At 38.5% G+C, this 21,710-nt stretch overlaps 1 protein-coding gene across 6 annotated transcripts in view; it reads left to right on the plus strand.

Moving 5' to 3' along the window:
* Positions 1 to 20,042, plus strand: part of LOC306882750 (vitrin-like) — a 35,200-nt gene extending 15,158 nt beyond the window's left edge. For 2 of the 6 annotated variants that reach the window (XM_079437607.1, XM_079437608.1), the window contains 20 exons: positions 2,161 to 2,317; positions 3,262 to 3,395; positions 4,111 to 4,188; positions 4,548 to 4,727; positions 4,945 to 4,977; positions 5,462 to 5,500; positions 5,589 to 5,642; positions 7,829 to 7,891; positions 8,010 to 8,075; positions 10,444 to 10,518; positions 10,706 to 10,771; positions 11,281 to 11,343; positions 12,129 to 12,179; positions 12,366 to 12,398; positions 15,118 to 15,183; positions 15,283 to 15,430; positions 15,916 to 16,019; positions 17,413 to 17,639; positions 17,717 to 18,230; positions 19,151 to 20,022. In XM_079437607.1, coding sequence (XP_079293733.1) covers positions 2,161 to 2,317; positions 3,262 to 3,395; positions 4,111 to 4,188; positions 4,548 to 4,727; positions 4,945 to 4,977; positions 5,462 to 5,500; positions 5,589 to 5,642; positions 7,829 to 7,891; positions 8,010 to 8,075; positions 10,444 to 10,518; positions 10,706 to 10,771; positions 11,281 to 11,343; positions 12,129 to 12,179; positions 12,366 to 12,398; positions 15,118 to 15,183; positions 15,283 to 15,430; positions 15,916 to 16,019; positions 17,413 to 17,639; positions 17,717 to 18,230; positions 19,151 to 19,329 — 2,330 coding nt within the window. In that variant the 3' untranslated portion in view covers positions 19,330 to 20,022. Of the gene's footprint in view, positions 1 to 2,160; positions 2,318 to 3,261; positions 3,396 to 4,110; positions 4,189 to 4,547; positions 4,728 to 4,944; positions 4,978 to 5,461; positions 5,501 to 5,588; positions 5,643 to 7,828; positions 7,892 to 8,009; positions 8,076 to 10,443; positions 10,519 to 10,705; positions 10,772 to 11,280; positions 11,344 to 12,128; positions 12,180 to 12,365; positions 12,399 to 15,117; positions 15,184 to 15,282; positions 15,431 to 15,915; positions 16,020 to 17,412; positions 17,640 to 17,716; positions 18,231 to 19,150 lie in introns of all 6 variants that reach the window. The other 4 variants (XM_079437609.1, XM_079437610.1, XM_079437611.1 and 1 more) reach the window with 4 other exon arrangements.
* Positions 20,043 to 21,710: the final 1,668 nt, after the last annotated feature.

Below are 21,710 nucleotides of genomic sequence, written 5' to 3' on the forward strand. Positions count from 1 at the left end.
CTAAGGGTGCTTTCACACCTGCCTCATTTAATTCGGCTGAATCGCACTAGAGTTCGTTTTCTCTCTTGGTGCGGTTCGTTTGGGCAGGTGAGCAAGCAGCAATCGCACTTGGTTGCGCACCAAAAGCGGACCAAACAAGCGTACCGAGACCTTCTTGAAGAGGTGGTCTCGGCACGCATTCAAACGAACCCTGGAGCGGTTCGTTTGTGGTGAGAACGCGATCCGACCCAACGGACCAAGCGGTATCATAATGGGAAATATGTTATATAAAAAGCAGCAGTCAGTGTCTTTTGTGTCTAGCAGTCAAGCGTTTTGAGTACCCAGAAAAGTGATATATAAATGTAACAAATTATTATTTTGTGAATGCAAGTGAGAATTTGTGAGAAACTTTGATTTTGTTAGAGAGAATATTTGTTATTGCAGTTGAAAACCAAAGAGCACCTCTTCATATTAAAATGTGGTGTAATTAATTACTCTTCTCCGCGCATGACAAGAATGCTGTCCTGACGAAGTCCTGAATTCCCTCTGGCTGTAACTGCATTATATATATATATATTTACATTTACATTACATTTACATTTATTCATTTAGCTGACGCTTTTATCCAAAGTGACTTACAATTGCTATATATGTCAGAGGTCGCACGCCTCTGGAGCAACTAGGGGTTAAGTGTCTTGCTCAGGGACACATTGGTGTCTCACAGTGGATTCGAACCCGGGTCTCTCACACCAAAGGCATGTGTCTTATCCACTGCGCCATCACCACCCCATATATATAGTGAAAATATAATTATATATAGATAGATATATTAGAGAGGAATGACGCAGAGGAACGTTGTCATGGTCGTAAGAGAACTGGAGGATTCAAGCTGTGGGAACAATACGTATTTATTGAGAAACACTGGTCAGGATAACAATAATCAGAAAAGGCATGTGCAGCGTCCGTCTGGCTTGGCAACGCAGGGACGCAAGGGCAGCCAAGTGTCCGGTGGTGAGGTCCAGGAAACGACTGGAGTCTGTAGACGAAGGATCCAAAAACAGGAGCGTGGAGAAAACAGTGACCATGCCCGGCAAACACATCCAAGGATCTGACAAACACAAGAGAGCGTGAGAGCCTCTTAAGTGCTGCTGATAATGACTCGCAGCTGGAGCGAATCAGCCTCAATCAGCCACACCCGCACACACACACACTAACACACACAATGGCTGTGTCCAAATTCAGGGTCTGCATCTCCTTAGGATCCTTCCTACCCGGTTGAAGGAGGAGGGATCCTCCGACGTCCGCAAAACCCGGAAGTCGGTGTTTGTGAATTTGGACAGCCTACCCTTCTTTCAGTTCCCTCCCTTACCCGTTGCTCATATCCTGTCGCCTAGCAACCGTTACAGCGCCAAGCAAGAAGCGGGAAAATGGACAAACAAAGAGTTATTCTCCTCATTTTAATTCTTTTGGAAGAAATAAAGCAATTAAATAAATTAAATACTTTCTTTGCTCGTTGTCGGAGAGTTTTTTATATCAGACTACAAGACAGTCACATCCAGGTAAGCCATTATAGCCTATTTTTATTTGTTTTTAAGTATTCTACTAATTTCTCCTACAAATTCATTGAGCCGAAGCATAAACTTTAGCTTGTTTTGTCAGAGAAACTCCTCTCCCACTCCGCTACCGCTCGCTTCGTCCGCCATTACGCTCTGCCGAAAATAATTATGGGATAGGTAGGACGGGAAAGGATCCACCACACCCATCCTTCCAATTCGGGGAAAAGGAGGACATATTTGTGGGCCGCATTTGAAGGATCCTACGAATTTGGACAGCCTTCGTCGCGGCGCTGTGACGTAACATCCTTCAAATGAGTACTCCGAAGGATGCAGACCCTGAATTTGGACACAGCCAATGACAGAGCGAGGATGACACCGTGAGCCCACAACCGTGACAAACGTAAACAAGTGAACTCTGACCAATAAGAGGACAGCTTTACTCACATGTGACTTGCATAAACACAGTTTGGTACGCTTTGCAATGTTGCCGTGTGAAAGCGAACCAAACCAAGAAGAAAATGCAACTATGTAACAAATTAATCCCTGTTTCGGAACAAAGCAAATGATCTACAGGTCTGAAAGCACCCTAAATTATGTTCTTCTGACATTGCTTCTGCTTTTCCAGCTGTGCCAGCAATAGAATGTGAAGTGCGAGCTGGGAAGATCAATCTCTCAGAGTTTATTGTTAAGTGTCCAGCTAACTGCAGGGAGACCAAGGAGAAGGTGTATGGGACAGGTGTATTTGCCTCCATATCCAGTATCTGCAATGCTGCCATTCACAGGTGAGCTCAAACAGTTTGTAGTCTGTGAGTCCCGGTGTTCACCTGGTGTTAATGTATGATCAATAGGACAAATTAAAATATTATGCAAAAGCTTAAGCTCTCTTGATGAAATCACAAGTTGCTAATTTAATTGAAAATAAATCTGCAAAAATGTTCACTCAGCAAATATTGTTACCCCACATGACACCAGCTCTTGCAACTCCAGTTGACCTTTATAGTTACTGAGGTGCGACAAGCAGCTTCTTCAGAGATTTTTCATAACATTTTAGTAATCAAAAGTATGGGAAACCTGTATATGATGCTATGGATCTACCTCAGGAAGGGAGAAGATGGCTTTAGAGATATTTTACAGCCTTCCCTGCTTTGTGAACATCTGTCATCTGTAGTGTCTGATCGTCAGTCATCTGTTTCATGGTTGTTTAGTGTAACCACAACATCCTGAGAGGTTTAGAGAGTAGGAGGCCTCATGGGTCAAGTTCTAACCCTATAAAACTTGATAAATGATTAGAATAACATGGGTGGATCAAAGGGAAAACTGAACAAAATGTGTGTGCCTCTTCAACAAATAATGTCGGATGAGGAGGTTGTGTTAGTTTATCAGTTGCTATGGTGTATCAGTCAGTGCACATGTGGGAGATGTATGCAGCCAGTAAAAGGCAGATGGCATGCATTTTGTTTGGATTATAATTTATATTCTTATTCCATAGACCGCCCTCAGAAGTGATCAGGCTATCTTTGCCATTGGATCTCAGTCAAATTTAAGTTACATGATCTCAACTGAAATCATTCAGCCAATGCATAGCATGGCATGTTTATGCATTTCTAGCATTTTGTTTTTACTCAATATTCACTCTAAGCTATTAAAGCTAACCAAATCAGTACAGGTCCCTCAGATAAATGCATCTCACATACATGTTGTTTTTTTGCTGTTATGTTGTTGTCAGTGGGGTCATCACTAACTCTGGAGGAAAGGTAATTGTGATGAAGATGGCAGGACAGATGATCTACAAGGGTAGCTTTGCCAACGGTGTCCGCTCTTTGTCCTTACCCAACTGGAGAGAATCCTTTTCTGTCTCAGGTAGTATAGACCTTACTCTGAACAAACACTGTTGGAAAACACCTATATATATTGGAAAACAGGCTCTGTATAGCAATCAATTAGAAAAGATAGATATGCCAAAAGAATATGAACTCTTTTTCTGCCAGTGTTTTTGAAAAAAGTTGCCAGCCACTGCCAGCATTTTTGATCATTTTCACTAAAATTTCAAGGCCCCCAGAATATTTTGTTGTATGAATATCTGAACATGCAATACATCGAAATAAAGAACAGAGCCTCTACGTGACAAAATAAAAATCAGTTTTATTCTAGCTTCAATATTTATTTTTTTATCAACACTTGAATGTATGTAAGTCTCATAAAAAAATCAGTTTTGAGCAAAAAGCGGCGAAAATCACATTTTTTATCAAATACTACATCTGGATCATATTCAGTACGATGATCAAAGCAAAGATGCAGTAGATGGCTTCCATCATCACTCCCAAAGCTTGCACAGGCCTTTACCACTTTTTGTTTCTGCGTCTTCCTCAGCTGTGTTTTTGATCGGGAGATTCTGGACTGATTCAGAACATACGTAATCGTGCCCCTGAGTGTATAACAGTGAAAACCTAGAGAATTCTGTTTTTGGCGGGGAAGGAGTTAAGACACAATAATTTCATATCATGAGTACTTTCTCACATGCTTTTTTTTTTTTTTTTTTTTAATATTGCTTATTACTTTTGGTTCCTTGTGTCAGTGGGTAAGCCAAAGAAGGGGGTGACCTACCCATCCACTCTGGTCTTTGTACCCTCAAGACCCACCACAGTGAAAACAGGTAAGTGGTTTTAGCTGGCTGGTAATGCTCCAATATGTGTTGTTATGTCATTAAACCTTTCCTCTAACTTAAACAGTAATGCATGGTGCTAACAAAGCCAAGATCAAGGGTTTGATTTCTAGGGATTGTATAATAGCTGAGTAGACAAGGTGAGATCCAGCTAATGTGAGATTCTACCAGGGTCAACCTTCAATCTGAAATTAATAAAAATGGAAAGTATGCCAAAGGATCTCTGTCTGACAAACACTGTGATTAAAGCCACTCACAGCTCCCATCTGGCAGAGCCTAGCAGCATGTGGATCCATGTTCAGAATCATCCATCGCAGCTCATCATCTATTCACATGTCCTTGATCCCAAGGTGATCGCAAAGACCTACCGTACTCCACAGCGTCGCCTGTGACAGAGGCTGTAGAGACGGAGCCGAGCTCCACTGCAGCTCCGCCCACAACCACTCATGTGACCACACCCATCATCACAGCCCCACCTATCACCACATCAGCCAAGCCACGGGTCACCGTTCATAAAGTCCGCGAGGCAGGTGAGCAAGTCTTTTACAGATCCGATGCCTTAATTGAATAAATCATAGTTTATTACAGTAAATTCAATGCAATACTTTTATCCATTTGTTCTTGGGTCAGTTTTTCAGTAGCGTTTTGAAATGAGCATCCTGTCTGGACGATATGGATCAGGTTCCCTCTCTATTCATCCTCTTTCCTTTCTCTGTTTCTAAAGCAAACTCTTTCTTTCTGATCTAGGCAGCAGTCACCCGTATTTCAGCTCTGTTGCACGTAAGTCAAGCAGGCATGTTGAATCTCCCTCACGTGGCACTTCTTGTGGCTGCTGTCTGCTGTCATATAATTTTATTCAGGCCCTCTGGGTGTGTTTTTAGTGGTTTACAGAACTAATGGTCTCTTGCAGTTTTCCTTTGGTTCTTTGTTTTCGTAGCAACCATCTGTCTTTTGGGGTGTAGATGGTGTTAGCCTGTGAAAAGTCGGCATGAAACAGCATTTTACTTCAGAAATATGATGTTTTTCTGAGTAACAAAGATATTCAATGCAAATTCTTCTTTGGAGCACCAGTTGTTTCAAAGGCAGAACTTATTACTATATTTTGATGAAGGTTTAAGATATTTTTCTTTAGACTAACATGCACTGATGAGACCTGCTTTGTAAGACCAGGATTTTATGTTGACTTTAAGGTTGCTGTTACAGTAAAAAAAACAGAGAATATATCAGTGCTTCAGTATTTGTTTTCTCTTAACACTGCATGTAGGACCGTCACAGAGCGCCCAAGGAAAGGGTCCTGCGCAAGGTATGTTCTGCTTTGGCACTGTCTGTAGTCCTCACTTCCTCTGTCAGTAACACAAGCCCTAAACTCTAACCATAACATTTGTCTAAAGCATTTAGAGGCAGCTCCGTCTATGCCAATAGGTTTTCACCCCGCACAAACACAGGTAAACCACACTCCTTTTACTCTTACTGTGTGTCCTGTCTTGTGATGCTTGCCTGTAGTGTTTAAGTTTCTTTGTACTCTAGGAATAGATATATTGTTTGGAATTTAATATATTGCTGGTGATTGTTTGTGTCGTGAGCTAGATGAGTGTTGATTTCACTTGCTGTTTTCCTCCAAGATTCCTAGCTATCTCTCTCTTGTATACGTTTGTCTCTTTAATCCAAATATGTAACCGTTTCAAAATCTGTATATCCTCCTGAGACCCAGCTATGGAGCTTTTGCCTCTGTAGTGGACATTCTATTTTAGTGAATTTCTCTGAGACCTCACATGTCACAGTTGTAAGCCTGGATGTCCTGTACAGAGCACATTCAGGGCTTTATAGAGATACTAAATGATTGGAAGTTTCACCAGGACCACACACTCTCCTAGGTCTTTAAAAATGGCTAAATTTAATTTAGTGAAAAATGTTACATCCTTATGGAAATATGATTATATTTTGTAATTGTCATTTAAATCTGAATAATTTTTTAATTGTTTGTCATAAAGCAACATCTCAGGAAAATGTTATGGGTTTTCACATTCAAATATGACTTCCTGTTAAGAAACAGGACATCATTTCATACATGTCCACTGTAGAGGACACCAGGACTAAAAGCATGTTTATTATGAATTTTGGGAGACATAGCAATTGAATAGGAAAATAAATTATATATCTATTTTGTTATGAAATATTAGATATTATTATGAAAATCTGGCAAATTATTACTCACATTATGACAATTCTTTTTTCAACATTCTGTCCCAACAGCAACACATTAATATGCAAATTAGATACAGTTTAGATACACTGTGTTTAATGGGAAAACCAGTTTATGGAAATTTGTACAGACATATTGCATAAAACAAAATTGTATATCAAATCATTTTGTTATACATTTTATAACATAGTTGAGAATCATCCTCAAACAAAGTTTAGAATAAAAAAAATCCTGAAACCTAAAAATGTATTGGTGATTTTAAAAAAAAATCCATTGTTTTTGCCTTTTTGATGTCTATTCATGCCATTTTATTTTTAAAAACTTAGTCCTAGTGTCCTCTACAGAGGATATAGAATCAAATATAATTTTTCAATTTTTTTTTTTTTTCTTATGCTCTAAACAATGTAATGACGTGAAAAAATACTAAATTCACAAAGCTTTTTTTGGGGGGGGTCTCAGGAGGATATGTTATACTTCCTTCTGCCAGCTGGTGGCGCTATAACTGTGAACTACAATAGCCACAATCATCCAATTTGATCTAAATCAGACACTTTGTTTCCCATTTTTGTCATTAATTTAATTCCTCACCATGGCAGCACCGGTTGAGATCAAAGATTTCACAATTTAACACCTTCAGTGTCTTGGCATCATGTTTACCAAGTTTGGTGAGAATCACATGAATCTGTTTTGGAGTACTATTTTAAAAATTCAGAGCTAATGACCATAATTTAGAAAGTCTTTCTACTCCATGCCCTTTTGTACAAGCTTTGCCAATGTCTAAGGGTGCATGCAGAAGAAATGAGACTCTTCCTTAGATCAATCTATTTCCTCACCGCAATCAAACCATTTGAAATATCAAAAATCTGCTAGTAATTTAATTTCTTCACACAAATGGAGAAATTGATTTGTCTAGGGTAGACAGCACATTAACCTACCCCGTTATTACTTACCTGACTCCTTACCAGAGACTCTTAGCTGTGGATTGTCCTTGTCTTCCGTCTTCGTCTGTCTTCATGGTTACCTGTTGCACTGTTTTATATGCTGTGCCTGCAAAATAGAAAGCCTATTACCATCTGAGCTAAGCTTGATGAAATTCTCTGAACATGGCTTGACATGGTTCACATGGCTTGTTTCACACATTACGTGCAAATAAACCTCTGTTGTTGAAATTAGTGTATCCTCCTCTGTTGGTGACAATTTAATTCCTGTTTTCCATAATTAATAGTTGAAGACAAGGAGCACTTACAGCTTTCCCCAAAGACAGAACATGCTGTTTTGCACACAGTATATGAAAGACAAATTTTTTAGTATATCGCATTGATAGATCAGCTCAGACTTTCTGTTGTTAATTTAGATGTATTGTGTTCTTTCAGTGAGGTGCAGCTTTACATGTGGCTTGTCTTGAATGTGTTTGCATTTTGATGGCAGGTGTGCACAGGCCAGAGACGGGCACCATGATCCGAAGACAGCCGCATGTTTCCTCATCTTCAGGTTTGCATGACTCATTCATTCAATTCAGACATCACTCAGTAGCAGCTGCGATGCAGGCATGAACTCCTGCTTTCTTCTCTCTTGGATATTTTTACATCTGTTTCACATTGTTAAGCAGTTTTCAGTCGGGGGCAGCCGCAGTCTAGTCCAGAGAGGAAGCAGCACACAGCACAGTCTAATCCTGGTAAGTATCTGCAGATGCCGTCTATTAGCATGTGCGTGTCTTTGCATGTGTGCTGATATACATAACACAACACATTTGAAAGTCCAATGCTCCTTTTGCATCAGATGGATCAGGTAAAGCTTTGTCTGAAATTACTACCTTTAGAAATAGCAAGGCTTTAGCAAAGCAAGTAAACATGCTCAAATCATACTTGACTGTAAATAAATATTGAGTGCATCTTGGTTATATTTACTAACAGCTTTACCAGCTTACTGCAGTGACATCAGGTAAGTTAAATACTAGTAATAAATCGGATACTAAGTATAAGGCAACTCGGATGAGTGGCAACACCATGCATTTGCATACTGTCATTTGGGGTCATGAACTGAGAAATCACAATGTCCTTGATCTTTTGATATATAAGAGGTCATTGTGCTATAAAAACATTCTGTTTCTCGTTAGTCTACAAACAGCTTATATTAAAGCCGGTCTTCCAAAACGACAGCTTGTGGAATGTGCCACTTTATGATGTAATAGTGTGGCTAAACACTGCCTCTGCAGAAGAAGATCAACGCCTGCATCTACATAATTGCCTGTTTAGCCCCACCCACCGATTCTACATTGCTGCCTGTTTAGCCCCGCCCACTGATTCTACATTGCTGCCTGTTTAGCCCCGCCCACCGATTCTGCATCGCTGCCTGTTTAGCCCCGCCCACCGATTCTGCATCGCTGCCTTTTAGCCCCACCCACGTAGTAAGTAAAGGAGAAGAGCAGCAAACGCAGGTCTATGCAGAATCCAACTGATAAACTTTATCTGATGAACTTTATTTTTAATGAAATGCCAGACCATGTCAGTATTAACTTGGTCTTTTGTTCACTTCATTTACAAACAAGGCACAATTCAACGCAGAATTTTCAGAAAGACTGAAATTAAAAGACAATGCTGTGCCGATTATATTGGATCTGACAGTAATGTCGCAACACACAAGTGTGAGTGACTGTTTTCATTATGTGATCACTATAGCTTTGTCTGTTATTACAGATCGTATAATATGTACTGAGTATTTATGCATCCATCTGTGAAGGATGTACACTGTCACACATACACATCTATTAGCCAATCACAGCAGTGGGTGTTTACTTCCGAGTCTACAATCCACCACACCTATTCAAACAAAGTGATCTGATGAGGGGGTCAAAGCAGGGCAAAAAAATAAAAAAAAATAAAAAAATAGCCTATTGCTTCTACATTATGATTTTTTTTTATGTAAAAATCTTGATAACACTATTAGTGGACCTCAGAAAACAGTACGCATAGTTCATGATGTTCATGACCCCTTTAAGGCATGAATGAGGCTCTTGGGCTCCTAACAGATTCTTGAAACATATCTCAGACACAAAATATACAATGCTTTTATACAACAGTTCAATAAACAGGACATGGTTTAAATTGTTTCTAGACACAATATTGCTTAATTTCTCTTATTATGCTTCACTGCCAATTAAACCAATCTTTTCAAACAAAGTCAAAGCTGAATGGACAGTTGTGTCTCTAAGCAACAAATCACGTCAAGTCAAGTCACCTTTATTTATAAAGCTCTTTATACAATACAAGGAAAACAGGAAAATAGCGTGTTGATAATGCAAGAGGACACTACATACAGTTACGGTGTTTATTTCTGAATAATTCCATGTTTTTGAACAAATCGGTTAAGTGAATGATTCATTGACTCACTCACCTGCAGAAAGAATCATTGTAAAATCCCCTGACTAATGCACAGATTGACAGTGAAAAGTCCCAGTGCTGCTGGACTAAATATCAGTGTGTTTTGAGTTGTTAAACCAATCTAATTTGAGAACCAGAACTAACTGGTTGATTATCAAAGAAGAACATGAGAATGTTTTTAACACACATATACCAATTCCTTATTTATTACTCCTTATTTGACTGATCTCTCACATAAAATACCTGCTGTCTTCAGACCATACCTCAACATTTTTTTGTCACTTTTTATGTGTAAAAAACCTGCAGTAATATTAAAAAAGAAAAGAAAAACGTTTTGATCTAGATTTAAAACATTACCTTTATTCTAATTAGATGAAATTAGCAGATAGCAAAATACGAATATAAATAAAATGGCTAATGTCATTAATGCTTGTGTGATATAGAAAGTGATTATTTTATCAGAACTGTCTGACTGGAGTTGGCATCATAGTTGACATGACAGAACACATTGTTTTTCTTGAATCGGACAGTAAATGATCTCTAAACCTCTAAACTTGATTTACAGATTAATATAATATATTTCCTTGCTACATAAACATCTAAAATTCCATTTGATGTCTTGAAGTAATGTATTGTAAATAGTTTTTCAATCTCCCTATCTAGCATTTGCAAGAAGAGATTGGCCGCACCCTGCATACACACGACCTGATTGGTTCTCTGGCACCAGAAGACCAACAGGTATCATAATCATTATGCAGGTCTCATCATCCAGTTCAATAACATAACCCTCCATAAGTGAGCAATAAAAAAGACATAAACTTAGATTAAATATCCGTTTAAATTCCAACGGAATATTCATAAACATTTCATAATTCATGCTAATCAAAATCTGACATGAGGCCCTACCATCACTTTCTGTGTTCAGATAGTAGCCAGTCTGTGCCAAACACAGGCTCTAAATGGAGCAGGATGAGTACTGGTGACCCCGCAGGTAAGGATTTCATACACTGATGTTATACGTCTACGGTTGTGCCAGAGGAGAATATATGTAAAAAAAACACACACACACACACACACACACACATAAATCTGAATTATGCCTTCACGGTATGCATCTACAGCTCAGGTCTGTTTTTGATATCACCATAGCATCATATCAGTGTACACAGATTCCTACCATATCTGCTACTCGTTTTAACACTGCGTTGACTTCCTTCACGTGGTTTAAATAGGCCATGCCACTAGCTTTCAAGTTAGTTTTAAAAGTCCATGCCAATGTGCGACCCATATGCTATCAAAAACATTCAGAGCAGCATGCATTTCTGCTGGAGCTATATGACTTTAACTTCATCATTCATGTCACAGAATAGGTGGTAAACTACAGGTTTTGTACTCATTTTGATTGTTTGGCTTTTTTTTTTTATGGGCATTATGGGTATATTTTCCATAATGCACAATGCTGAACTAACTGTTCCTGCAAATGCTGCTTCTATTCTGCAGCTTTTGACCCAAGGCCTGATAACACAGAGTATGAGTACCAGCTGTATAACTTTGGACAGTATTGTAAGTATTCTCATTTTATTTTGGAATAACACATGTATACCAAAACGTCTATGCAATGAGTATGTTATACATGTGTTATAACACATGTTCCATATGAACATGGCTCTCTGCAAGGATTTCCAAATGAAATAACATTGTAAACTTGCCCAAGCTGCTTCGCTGGTCTTAGCTGGTTTAAGCTGGTCTCCCAACATGGTCAAGATGGTCTGGTCTAATGGGTCTTAATGGGACCAAACACTCCATATAACTACAACGTCTGTCCCCGTGTCTGGATTCAAAAGAGTCTTTGTTGGGAGCCTCAGTCATGCTGATAATGCTGCTGGACTCTGGTTTGTACCAAAGGGTCAGAAATCCAGGGTCAGTTAATATTTGAGTTATCTAGTAAAAAATGTCCCTGTCCCTGCCTAGTCCAAATTTCCTTTCATAAACATTTAGCTAGATAGCTTTTTTAAATAAGTTCGATTATGTATGTTACATCATTGCTAATAATACATGCATTGGTATAATGCAGCATGTACCAAAAGAGTATATGTACTCATAGTAAATGCTATAATACAAATCATGCCTGTATTAATGAGAAGAAACGTTGCCAGTCCCCAAGCTTTACTGCATATTTATTCAAAGCATCAGTCGTCATGGCTGTGAAATCGGAGTTGTGTGCACAGCTCTAGTGAGTATGTTACTGGTTGTGTAACTGTAGTGAGAAGGGGTCACCAACACTGTGAGCCACTGTGTCTTTGTGAAACTGGAGGCCTGATTCATGTGTGCGTGTTTTCTGTTTTCAGCTCCTGCGCCAGAAGAACACAAGCCTCCATCTGAGACCAGCCACACTAGAGGTATGTCAAAGGCACAACCACATTTGTATATTACAGCGCAAAGTTTTCTCAAAGTGCACAATATTGTTATATAGTCCTGCTTAAGGAACTATGACTGAATACAGGATTTTTAAATTATTTGATTTATTTTTTTTTTTTTTAATTATCGCGTGATGTATATTAATTAGTTTTTGATTACTGTCACAGAGTTGCTTGCTGGGTCAAACCCGTTCGAGTCAGGTGAGACATCTAAGTAGATTTTTTGTTTGTTTTTTTGCCTCATGGGTTCATTTGAAAAATTTATTTTTTGCATGTTCTCCAAAACATATCTATAAATATAATTCACCGCATTTTCCCGTCAAAATGAACACTAGTAGCAGTAAAATAACAAAACTTTTCTTCTGATTCTTCTTCACCCGTGTTTGGTCCAGATTTTTAGCACTCTTTTAGAAAATGTGTAATAGCGCCTCCTACCATAAAATGGTGAAAGCACAGAAAGCTGGAAATTATGTAAATGGCCAGGAAAGAGTTAATAAAGGCTTATTTTCATGTGGATCTTTGCACAATACTGTGTAATTTGCAGAGGTGGAAAGAATACGAAAATATTTTACTCAAGTAAACGTACGATTACCTTAAATAAATTGTACTTAAGTACAAGAAAAAGTACCACTCTAAAAATCTACTCAAGTAAAAAGTAGCTCAATTAAAATTTACTCAGAGTAAAAATTACTTTAACAGTGGGAGGGATGCAAAATGGGATAGACCTAGAGTGTCAAACTCAGTTCCTGGAGGACCACAGCCCTACACAGTATATATAACCCTAATTAAACACATCTAGCTGGATCAGATGTTTTAATTAGGGTTACATCTATACTAATCATTTAGGTCTAATCATTTAGGGTTATTTGAAAACTACATGGTATGTGTGTTGGAGCAGGGTTGGAACTAAACTCGGCAGGGCTGCAGCTCTCCAGGAACTGAGTTTGACATCACTGGGATAGGCCTATAAATCTCAAATTAGTTGTTTTTAATTAAAGGAATCAGTTATTTAGAATAATAAGACATTTGGGCTGTTACCAGGCAAATTAAATAAGTATCAACAAAATTCATCTTTGCAGTGCAGAGGAAACACAGAAGCTTCATCTGAAGTGGCATTTAGATGCATTTACACACTGTTTAATGCAGGACATGAATGTATTTAACCTGCAGTTACAAATGCAGAAATAATGTTTTGATATATAAGACATAAAATGTTGAATACTTATTTGAAATTATATTTAAAAAAATCAAAAGATACTTTAAATGCGAAATGAAAACCGCCAGTAGATGCCATCAAGTCACTGTTAATAAGTGAGTCATTGCGACTGAACGGAATCATTTAAACAGTTGATTCATTCAGGAACAAAACACCATCATGTTGCTCAGAGACGCAAAACAGTGCTGTGGCTGTGTTTGGGATTATTTTTGTTGTCGAAATAGAACAAAAACAGGCAATATGGTGTCTAAAACGCAAGTCTCTTAATTAATTTCTCGTTTATTGAACTGGTGTAAAAAAAAAAAAATCTATATGTAATCATGCTGATTTTTGGAGAAAAACAGCACTCTTCGTCTGATATTGATTTACTATATGAAATTATATAAATATACATTTTCTGCCCCTATATCTTCAATTTTGTGATCATTTTAAATGCATTTTAACAGACTGAATCACGCAGTGAAAGAATGCACTCTAAATGCGTGTGTGCACTAGTCTAATCTACTAGAATTTACACACGGTAGGAGTGTTTTTTTGGGGGGGTTTTGGCTAAATACTGATAATATCAAATCGCACATCGTTAAAACAACAATTACGATATTGTCGCATATGATATCGCACACCCTGCACCACTGTCTTTTTGGCTAATTTGTGCAAAACCTTTTGCTAAACTGCCAAAGCTTCATTTTAACCACCAATGCAATGATGCAAACATTTACTTTACCTCTACATGCTTGCGAAGGTGTGATGTCGAGATTTTATAAGCCCTAGTTTGGTCTCCCTAGGCAAAAACAGCTTACACTGCATAATAGAGCATAAACATGGCCAGGGGTTCACTTCATTTCGTTCGAGTTCAATTTCAGCTGAATACAACGGGGTTTGGTTTTCAGTTGGGTCTGCATCATTAACACTTGTCTTGTCCATCTGCATCTTTCTTGTGATTTTTAGCGCCAGTTTGTTCTCCTGTCCATTATATACTGCAGTAGTTTCCAGGGAGCAATTTATTATTATTTTTTACTAAGTAATTAATGTGTTTTAAAATGTAGAGAATACTTCAAACAAAATATACTTAAGTAAAAGTAAAATTACAGATTTTAAAAATTACTTTAAAAAGTAGAAGTACACAAAAAAGCTACTCAATTACAGTAACGCGAGTAACTGTAGTTCATTACTTTCAACCTCTGGTCATTTGTCATTTGTCTGTGTCAGATAAAACTGACATGTTTTTTTTGTTCCACTCACTGGATATTTCACTGAACATGCCAAACTTGTAAAAAGCAGCAAAATATAATTTTGCATAAAGGATTTTTCTAATGGGCCTGGGTTGCTTTATTACATATTTATTACATGTTTTGCAATCAAAAATTAAGCAACTTGATCAGCAAAATCCAGTACCAGGGCCTTGCAGCCTTTCTTCCATTTTATTCTTTTATTTTTTATTATATAGTAATACCAGAAGAAGTGCCTTGGATTCTTCTTTTTTATAATAGTTGTTTCAAACTCAACCAAAGAGCACCTTCTGGGATTACTTCGCAAGGTTCTTAATCAAAAAGCAGCGCTTCAAGATGTCTCCTATGATCTAAATAGGCAAATTATTTAATTTTAAATTTGGACTTGATAATATAGCCATACAAATAGTTAATTTAAGTACTATAGATAAGGTTCACGATTTTCCTAAAATGTAATTGTCCTCTCATCTCCCAGGTTTCAGGGCACGAGGACACGACTTAACAGCCAGAGTTCCTGAACTCATGTCTCAAGGAGATTCAAGTACAATTCCTTCATGCTCCTTCAAAACTGTCACTGATTGTGAGACTGTTATTCACTTCCTTTCATGACTCTCATTTTATTCTCATCTTGTCTTTGTAGACTGTAAAGTTGATATTGCATTCCTCATGGATGGCAGCTGGAGCATTGGGAAACGCCGTTTTATGATCCAGAAAGACTTCCTTGTGGAGGTTTCTCAGGTCATTAACGTGGGTGTAGCTGGACCCATGATGGGCATCATTCAATATGGGTAATAATGTGTCCCTGTCCCAGAAAACACTCAAATACTTGAAGTATTAATAAGAATAAGTGAGGGACTATCACATAAAACATAATATAATTAGTATTGGTAGATATTCACAAGTAAAATGAGGTTTTAGCATGCATAAATGTTCACTCACTTGGATAGCCACTGAAACATACAGTATCAATATACTGACAGTGTCTAAAATGAAAACACATTTACACAAGATTTTCACGTATGCATAAATGTGTATGAATCCTTCGAAGATTGTACACTATTGATTTTAAGGAACTTATTGCAAGGTTTAATTAACGTATAATATATTATTCAGTGAACCTAATGATCTAAGGGGCTGATTTGTACATCTCTAAGGTCAGTGCTGTAATTACATTGATAATGTGCAATTTAGTGTGTACCCAATGCACTAAAACATACGTATACACAGGTAGATCATGCTGATATAACGTATCAACATTTCATTTCTGATCCAGGGATGATCCAGCCACAGAATTCAGTCTAAAACAGTTCTCCAGCTCCAAGGACCTGAAGCCGGCCATCAGCAAAATAGTCCAGAAGGGCGGTCTGTCCAATGTAGGTGAGTGAATAACCCTGAAGGCCAAAGAGCAGAAGTCATCACATGGTTTCACTGAATTTCACCCTGTTTGCACACCCTGTTTCAAATAAGATCTAAATCTGAGCTGGGAACTGTGGCTAAATTACAGGGCTGGTGCCACTCTGTGGTGGTTTTGTGTAAGCTGACCAAATGCCTGAGGTTTATCCAACCTAGAGATTAGTTTTTCACAATGGTTGTATGGTTTGTGTTATAGATAGCGTTTCACTTTAATATAACAGTGGAATCCTGTAAAAAAGCAGCAGCCCTCTCTGGCAGAGCTGTAAAGTTAAAGATAGCCTGAGGACACAACATTATCTGCTTTGATGAATCTGGTTGGATGATGTTTAATCAGGACCATAGCCCTTCATTTTCTGTATATGATTTACGCTTGTTTGGACTCTGAAAAACTATTTGGGCACTAAAGTCATGCGCAATATATGAATTTTAGATAGCAAAATATCAAAGCAAGTGTCATGTATTGTATAGAAACATGATACACCTTTTTACACATTTTACTGCTTAATCTAGAATGTTAAAACAATTGATCTAGTGTTGAAAATATAAACATTTGGTTGTTGTAAATGTAGGGGAGATGCATGCATCCACTAAAAATCATTAAAATACTGGCTAATTAAAATACATTAAGCATAAATGATAGTGAAAATTGAAAGTTAGTAAAGAGAAACTCTCCTGCTGCATTTGAAACACAGAGATACAGACACTTGATCTAAAAGCAAGATACTACATGACTTTTTAAAACACTAGGCATCATACATCATACACAAACTTTATAAATGTTTAGAGAGGAAAGAACTAAAAATGACACTAAACAATCATTATCTATCATATACTACGTAATTTTACCTGAAATCAGTCAACTTCGACTGACCAAAATCTGCAGATTGGCTCCAAATATCAGCACTGACTCGTCCAGACGAGTGAAAATGTCCAGACAACAAGTGAAACTCGTCCAGACAATGGAGCAGAAATCTGGGCAAAAATTTTAACAACCTTCATGCACCAACATTCAGAAGCTTTTAGGTGTGCCTACATTCCCCAGTACTTTTTTAGGTCCATTTAATGTAGCATTTGTATAAGTATGAAAATTTGAGCAATCAATTACAAGTGGTGGAAACAAAGATAAAGAGAGGTTTGGCAGTTTTAGTAACTGCTGCAGTGATAGTTTTCAGCAGTAGCGTGCTGCACTCTTGCCTGTTCCTGAAGTCCTGGAAGCATTTAAGGAAAGCATTTCAGGGCAGAGACTGGACCCGAAACAGTGCTGCAATTGAAAAACGGCAGAGCGTGTTCACAGGGAGGAAGGCCGATGGAACTGTACTGATGTTTTGTACTGATTCTGGCTCTGTGGCCCTTTAAGGAAAGGCCCTCTCCTACATCAACAAGCATTTCTTCAGTGATGCTAATGGGAACCGAGGTGGGGCGCCTAATGTGGCTGTGGTCCTGGTGGACGGCTGGCCCACTGACAAAGTGGAGGAGGCCTCACGTCTGGCCAGAGAGTCAGGCATCAACATCTTCTTTGTCACCATCGAGGGCCCAGATGAGAATGAAAAACACAACGTGATGGAGACCAACTTTGTTGACAAGGTATTAATATTGATTAAAGGTACAGTTTGAGACATACCAGACACAGAGGGAACTTTATTTCTTGTTTTGGTGTGTAGGCTGTGTGCAGAACCAATGGCTTCTTCTCGTTCCCTATCACGAGCTGGTTTGCTTTGCGCAAAGCAGTACAGCCTCTGGTGAAGCGCGTGTGCGACACAGACCGCCTGGTGTGCAGTAAGACCTGCCTTAACGCCAACGACATTGCTTTTGTCATTGACGGCTCCAGCAGCGTGGGAACCGGAAACTTCCGCACCGTGCTCCAGTTTGTCGCAAACGTGACGCAGGAATTTGAGATTTCAGACACGGATACGCGTGTAGGAATCGTACAATACACGTATGAACAGAGGCTTGAGTTCGCCTTCGGGCAATACAACAACAAAGCTGATCTGCTGAATGCTATCAAGCGTATAAACTACTGGAGCGGAGGTACCAGCACGGGAGCTGCCATCACATTTGCTGCAGATCAACTGTTCAGCAAATCCAAACCCAACAAGCGCAAGATCATGATTGTCATCACAGACGGACGCTCCTACGATGACGTCCGGGCCCCGGCGCTGGCGGTACATCGTAAAGGTGAGTGCAGCGGAACGCAGTAGGTCCCTGGGTCTGCACCCGTGGTTGTTTCTGGAACAGTCAGTCAGTACTTTTACATGGATAACAAATCTGATTTTAACACGACTAAGAATCTACCAAACAGAGATTTTTGATTACCTTTTTTTTTATCCGGCTAAACACAAAAGTAAACACAAATCGAACATGTGGCGTATTCCTATTTTAGTTGCATTATCGAAGTGCAGTAAAGACATGTACACACCTTAATCACACTATTATCGTCGTGTAGGGCTTTTCGCTGCATTTTGCGACAGGGTGTACACACGGCAAATAAAAGAGCCTGCCTTCAACAATGCCGTCATCTGTTTGCACGTATAGCATGAGAGATAATTAACTGCACTTGAAACTTTCATAAAATTAAAAATGAAACACTCAAACCTGAATATTGCATCATTACGAAGATGAACTATATGTTGGAGCTTGAAATTCTGGAGGGAACGTCAGATGGCGTTGCATGGGACATAATGACGTGTGCCATTAATCGATCTATGTACTATAACATGTAAAATGGGAACATGAATGGAACATTCTAAAAGCAACTCATGTAAACACTTTAATCATAATATTGTCTTAATAAGAAATAAGTAAATAATCAGATTACTGATGTCCATGTAAATGTAGTCAGTGACTGCTTTATAGGAATGTTGTTCCAGGATCAGTCAGAGATGTAGATCCAGAAACATGTGTAAATCACATTAAACATCAGAATTCACAGTGAAGGCTGTAGCTAGAAAATTCTGGGCCTAGAAAAGTGTTGCTGAATTATAAAAGTATTTCAGAGGATGTATTTACAGTGTCTATGAATGTAAAGGAAGCTGACTTCCAGACCAGCACTGCCTGCATTTTTGAAGAATTGTACTCTCCTGTATCTCATGCACCAGGTGTGATCGCATACTCCATTGGTATAGCGTGGGCAGCACAGGACGAGCTGGAATACATCGCCACCGACCCCGACAGAGACCACTCTTTCTTCGTGGATGAGTTTGACAACCTCTACAAATATGTACCAAAGATTATTCACAACATCTGCAATGAGTTCAACTCCCAGCCACGTAACTGAACCAGGCCTACCGATGGAAATTGTGGAATATCACAAAAATCCAAGGAGTAAGTGCATTACCACACAGTTAGACATACAGTGTTATAAATTTAGCATACTGTAGTTAGAAGCCTTACTTTCTGGATGAAAAGCTTAGAGGATGGCAGCATGTTTCCAGATTAGATTTTTTGCAATTTAAACAAAATACAATGTGGAAAGGGTAAATATGACAGTGGATGTGTGTTCGGTGATTTTGGATTAACATGTGATGGACTTCACAGAGTTACAGATTTTCTGACGTGCACATCCACGGAGGTATAAGAGAAAATACTTGCTTACAGTTTTTGCATAAATGGTTTCAGTTATAGACTATTTATATTTTACATGCTGAACACAAGAGTATGAAAAAATTATAGAAATTAACAATAATATCTTCACATGGAAAGCTTATAGCTAACTGTCTGCACAAGAAAAATATGTTAATGAGTTACAGAGAATACAACTACATTTAAAGAAAAATGGCAATATTTCAGAAGCTCATGTTGTGTGGTTTCTCCTAACTATTCTAACAGACTGTTTTTTTTTTCTTGTCAGTTTAAATTCATATAATGTAATTTTTGTATTTGTATATATAAAAATGCTTGTATTTTTGTCAACTGATCATATATTTTAATGCAGTTTTTAATAAAATTATTATTAAAAACCAGCAAATTCACGGTTTTGGATTGAAATGTACAATGTCTGGGAGAGAATATCTTTTATCTATCTTATGCTAAAATGTTGATAATTATTTAGGGTAATTAATGTGTCATGCCATAGCACGCAAGTACATTTTTTGTTTGTTTTTTACATTTCAGGCACACATGACAAGTAGATTTATATGCTGAGATTTAAAAAAACAAAAAAACAGTAATGTAAATCATGGCCAAGAGTGTTAGTGTCATATTAAGTGCCTGAAATATGCCATGCTTTTGAGAGTAAAATAGAACACTGGTCAGAGAAATCTAAGGACGAGACAGTCTTCTTGTGGCTTTATGGTGAACTGCTCTTTCTTTTCTGGTCAGACCGTTAGGACTGGACATATGCATAGGTATTCTAGGCACATGCTTTATGCTTGTCTGTCCACAGTGGCCCTGTATCATTCATGTAGTAGCATTAGATATTTGCTACTGCTGAGAAACAACCTGCCTGACAGTCAACATCATCATGTAATGAAGCATTTTATACAAAGCAACAAACCTGCAATTAAATCAGTGGTGATATTAAATGAATCTGTCCAAACATTCGGAAGAGAACCATTATTGATACCACATAATTTGATTTGGTTACACTTTATTTCGATAGTCCACTTTAGACATTCTACTGACTAAAAGTAACTTTGTAACTACATGTCAACTAGATTTCAGCTAATTCTCATTCATTTTCAACTACATGTCTACTAACTCTAAGACATACTCGCAAAGTTTCTCATAGTCAGTATGTTGTATGTTGTGGATCCATCAAAATAAAGTATTAGAAGATATTAAGCAGACAGTCTACTAATACTCTAATGACTGCTAGTTGACATGTAGTTGCAAAGTTACTCACTGTTAGTAGAATGTCTAAAGTGGACTATTGAAATAAAGTGTTACCTTTGATTTCAGTATACATCTGTGCTGTCCTTCAAAGCCTCTTGTAAAAGAGTTTGTACAGCTTATCGACTCTTTTAACCTTAAAGGTGGGGTAAGTGATTTCTTTTAGCCAATGTTAATATTTGAAATCACCAAAGCAAACACACCCCTACCCCAAAAGGGTCTCGCTCCAATTTTGATAGCTCCGCCCCACACAGTACCTACACAACCCTGGCAACGATTAGTTCTGTGAAACAAAGCAAAACCAATGTTACTCACCTATCGAGAAGAAACAAAGCAACCTCGGTGTCTGATGACAGGCCTTCCCACTCCTTGAGTTCTCTCCAGCGCTGGAAAGCGGATCCGATATTTACACGGGTCTTTCTTCTTGTCTTATCGTAACACTGTGTCTACACCGGACGCGAGCGGCGCAACAAAATACTATAGAACTCATTATAATCAGTGATGCTGTCTACACTAGGTGCGGCATGGCATGACAAATCCCTGACAGTAAACTGATGCCGCGTTGTATTTATGACAAATTGACACAAATTTCAAATGATTTTCAACGGTTGCTTTGCCACGTCCAGTGTAGACAGACTTCAGCTGTTGCGGTGCAGCACGGCGCCCGGTGTACACACAGTGCATCTTCTTTTGTTCCGCAAATGTTTTCCTCTTTTGTTTTTTTATCTGCCTTCTCTATCTTTCTGTTGTCGCTCGGCAATGTCCGTCATGTGCCCTGAGTGCTCTCTCCGCCGGATCATGAGTAGGCACGCCCCTTACTGCTGATTG

The sequence above is a fragment of the Barbus barbus genome, assembly GCF_936440315.1.
Source record: "Barbus barbus genome assembly, chromosome: 16".
Lineage (NCBI taxonomy): Eukaryota > Metazoa > Chordata > Actinopteri > Cypriniformes > Cyprinidae > Barbus > Barbus barbus.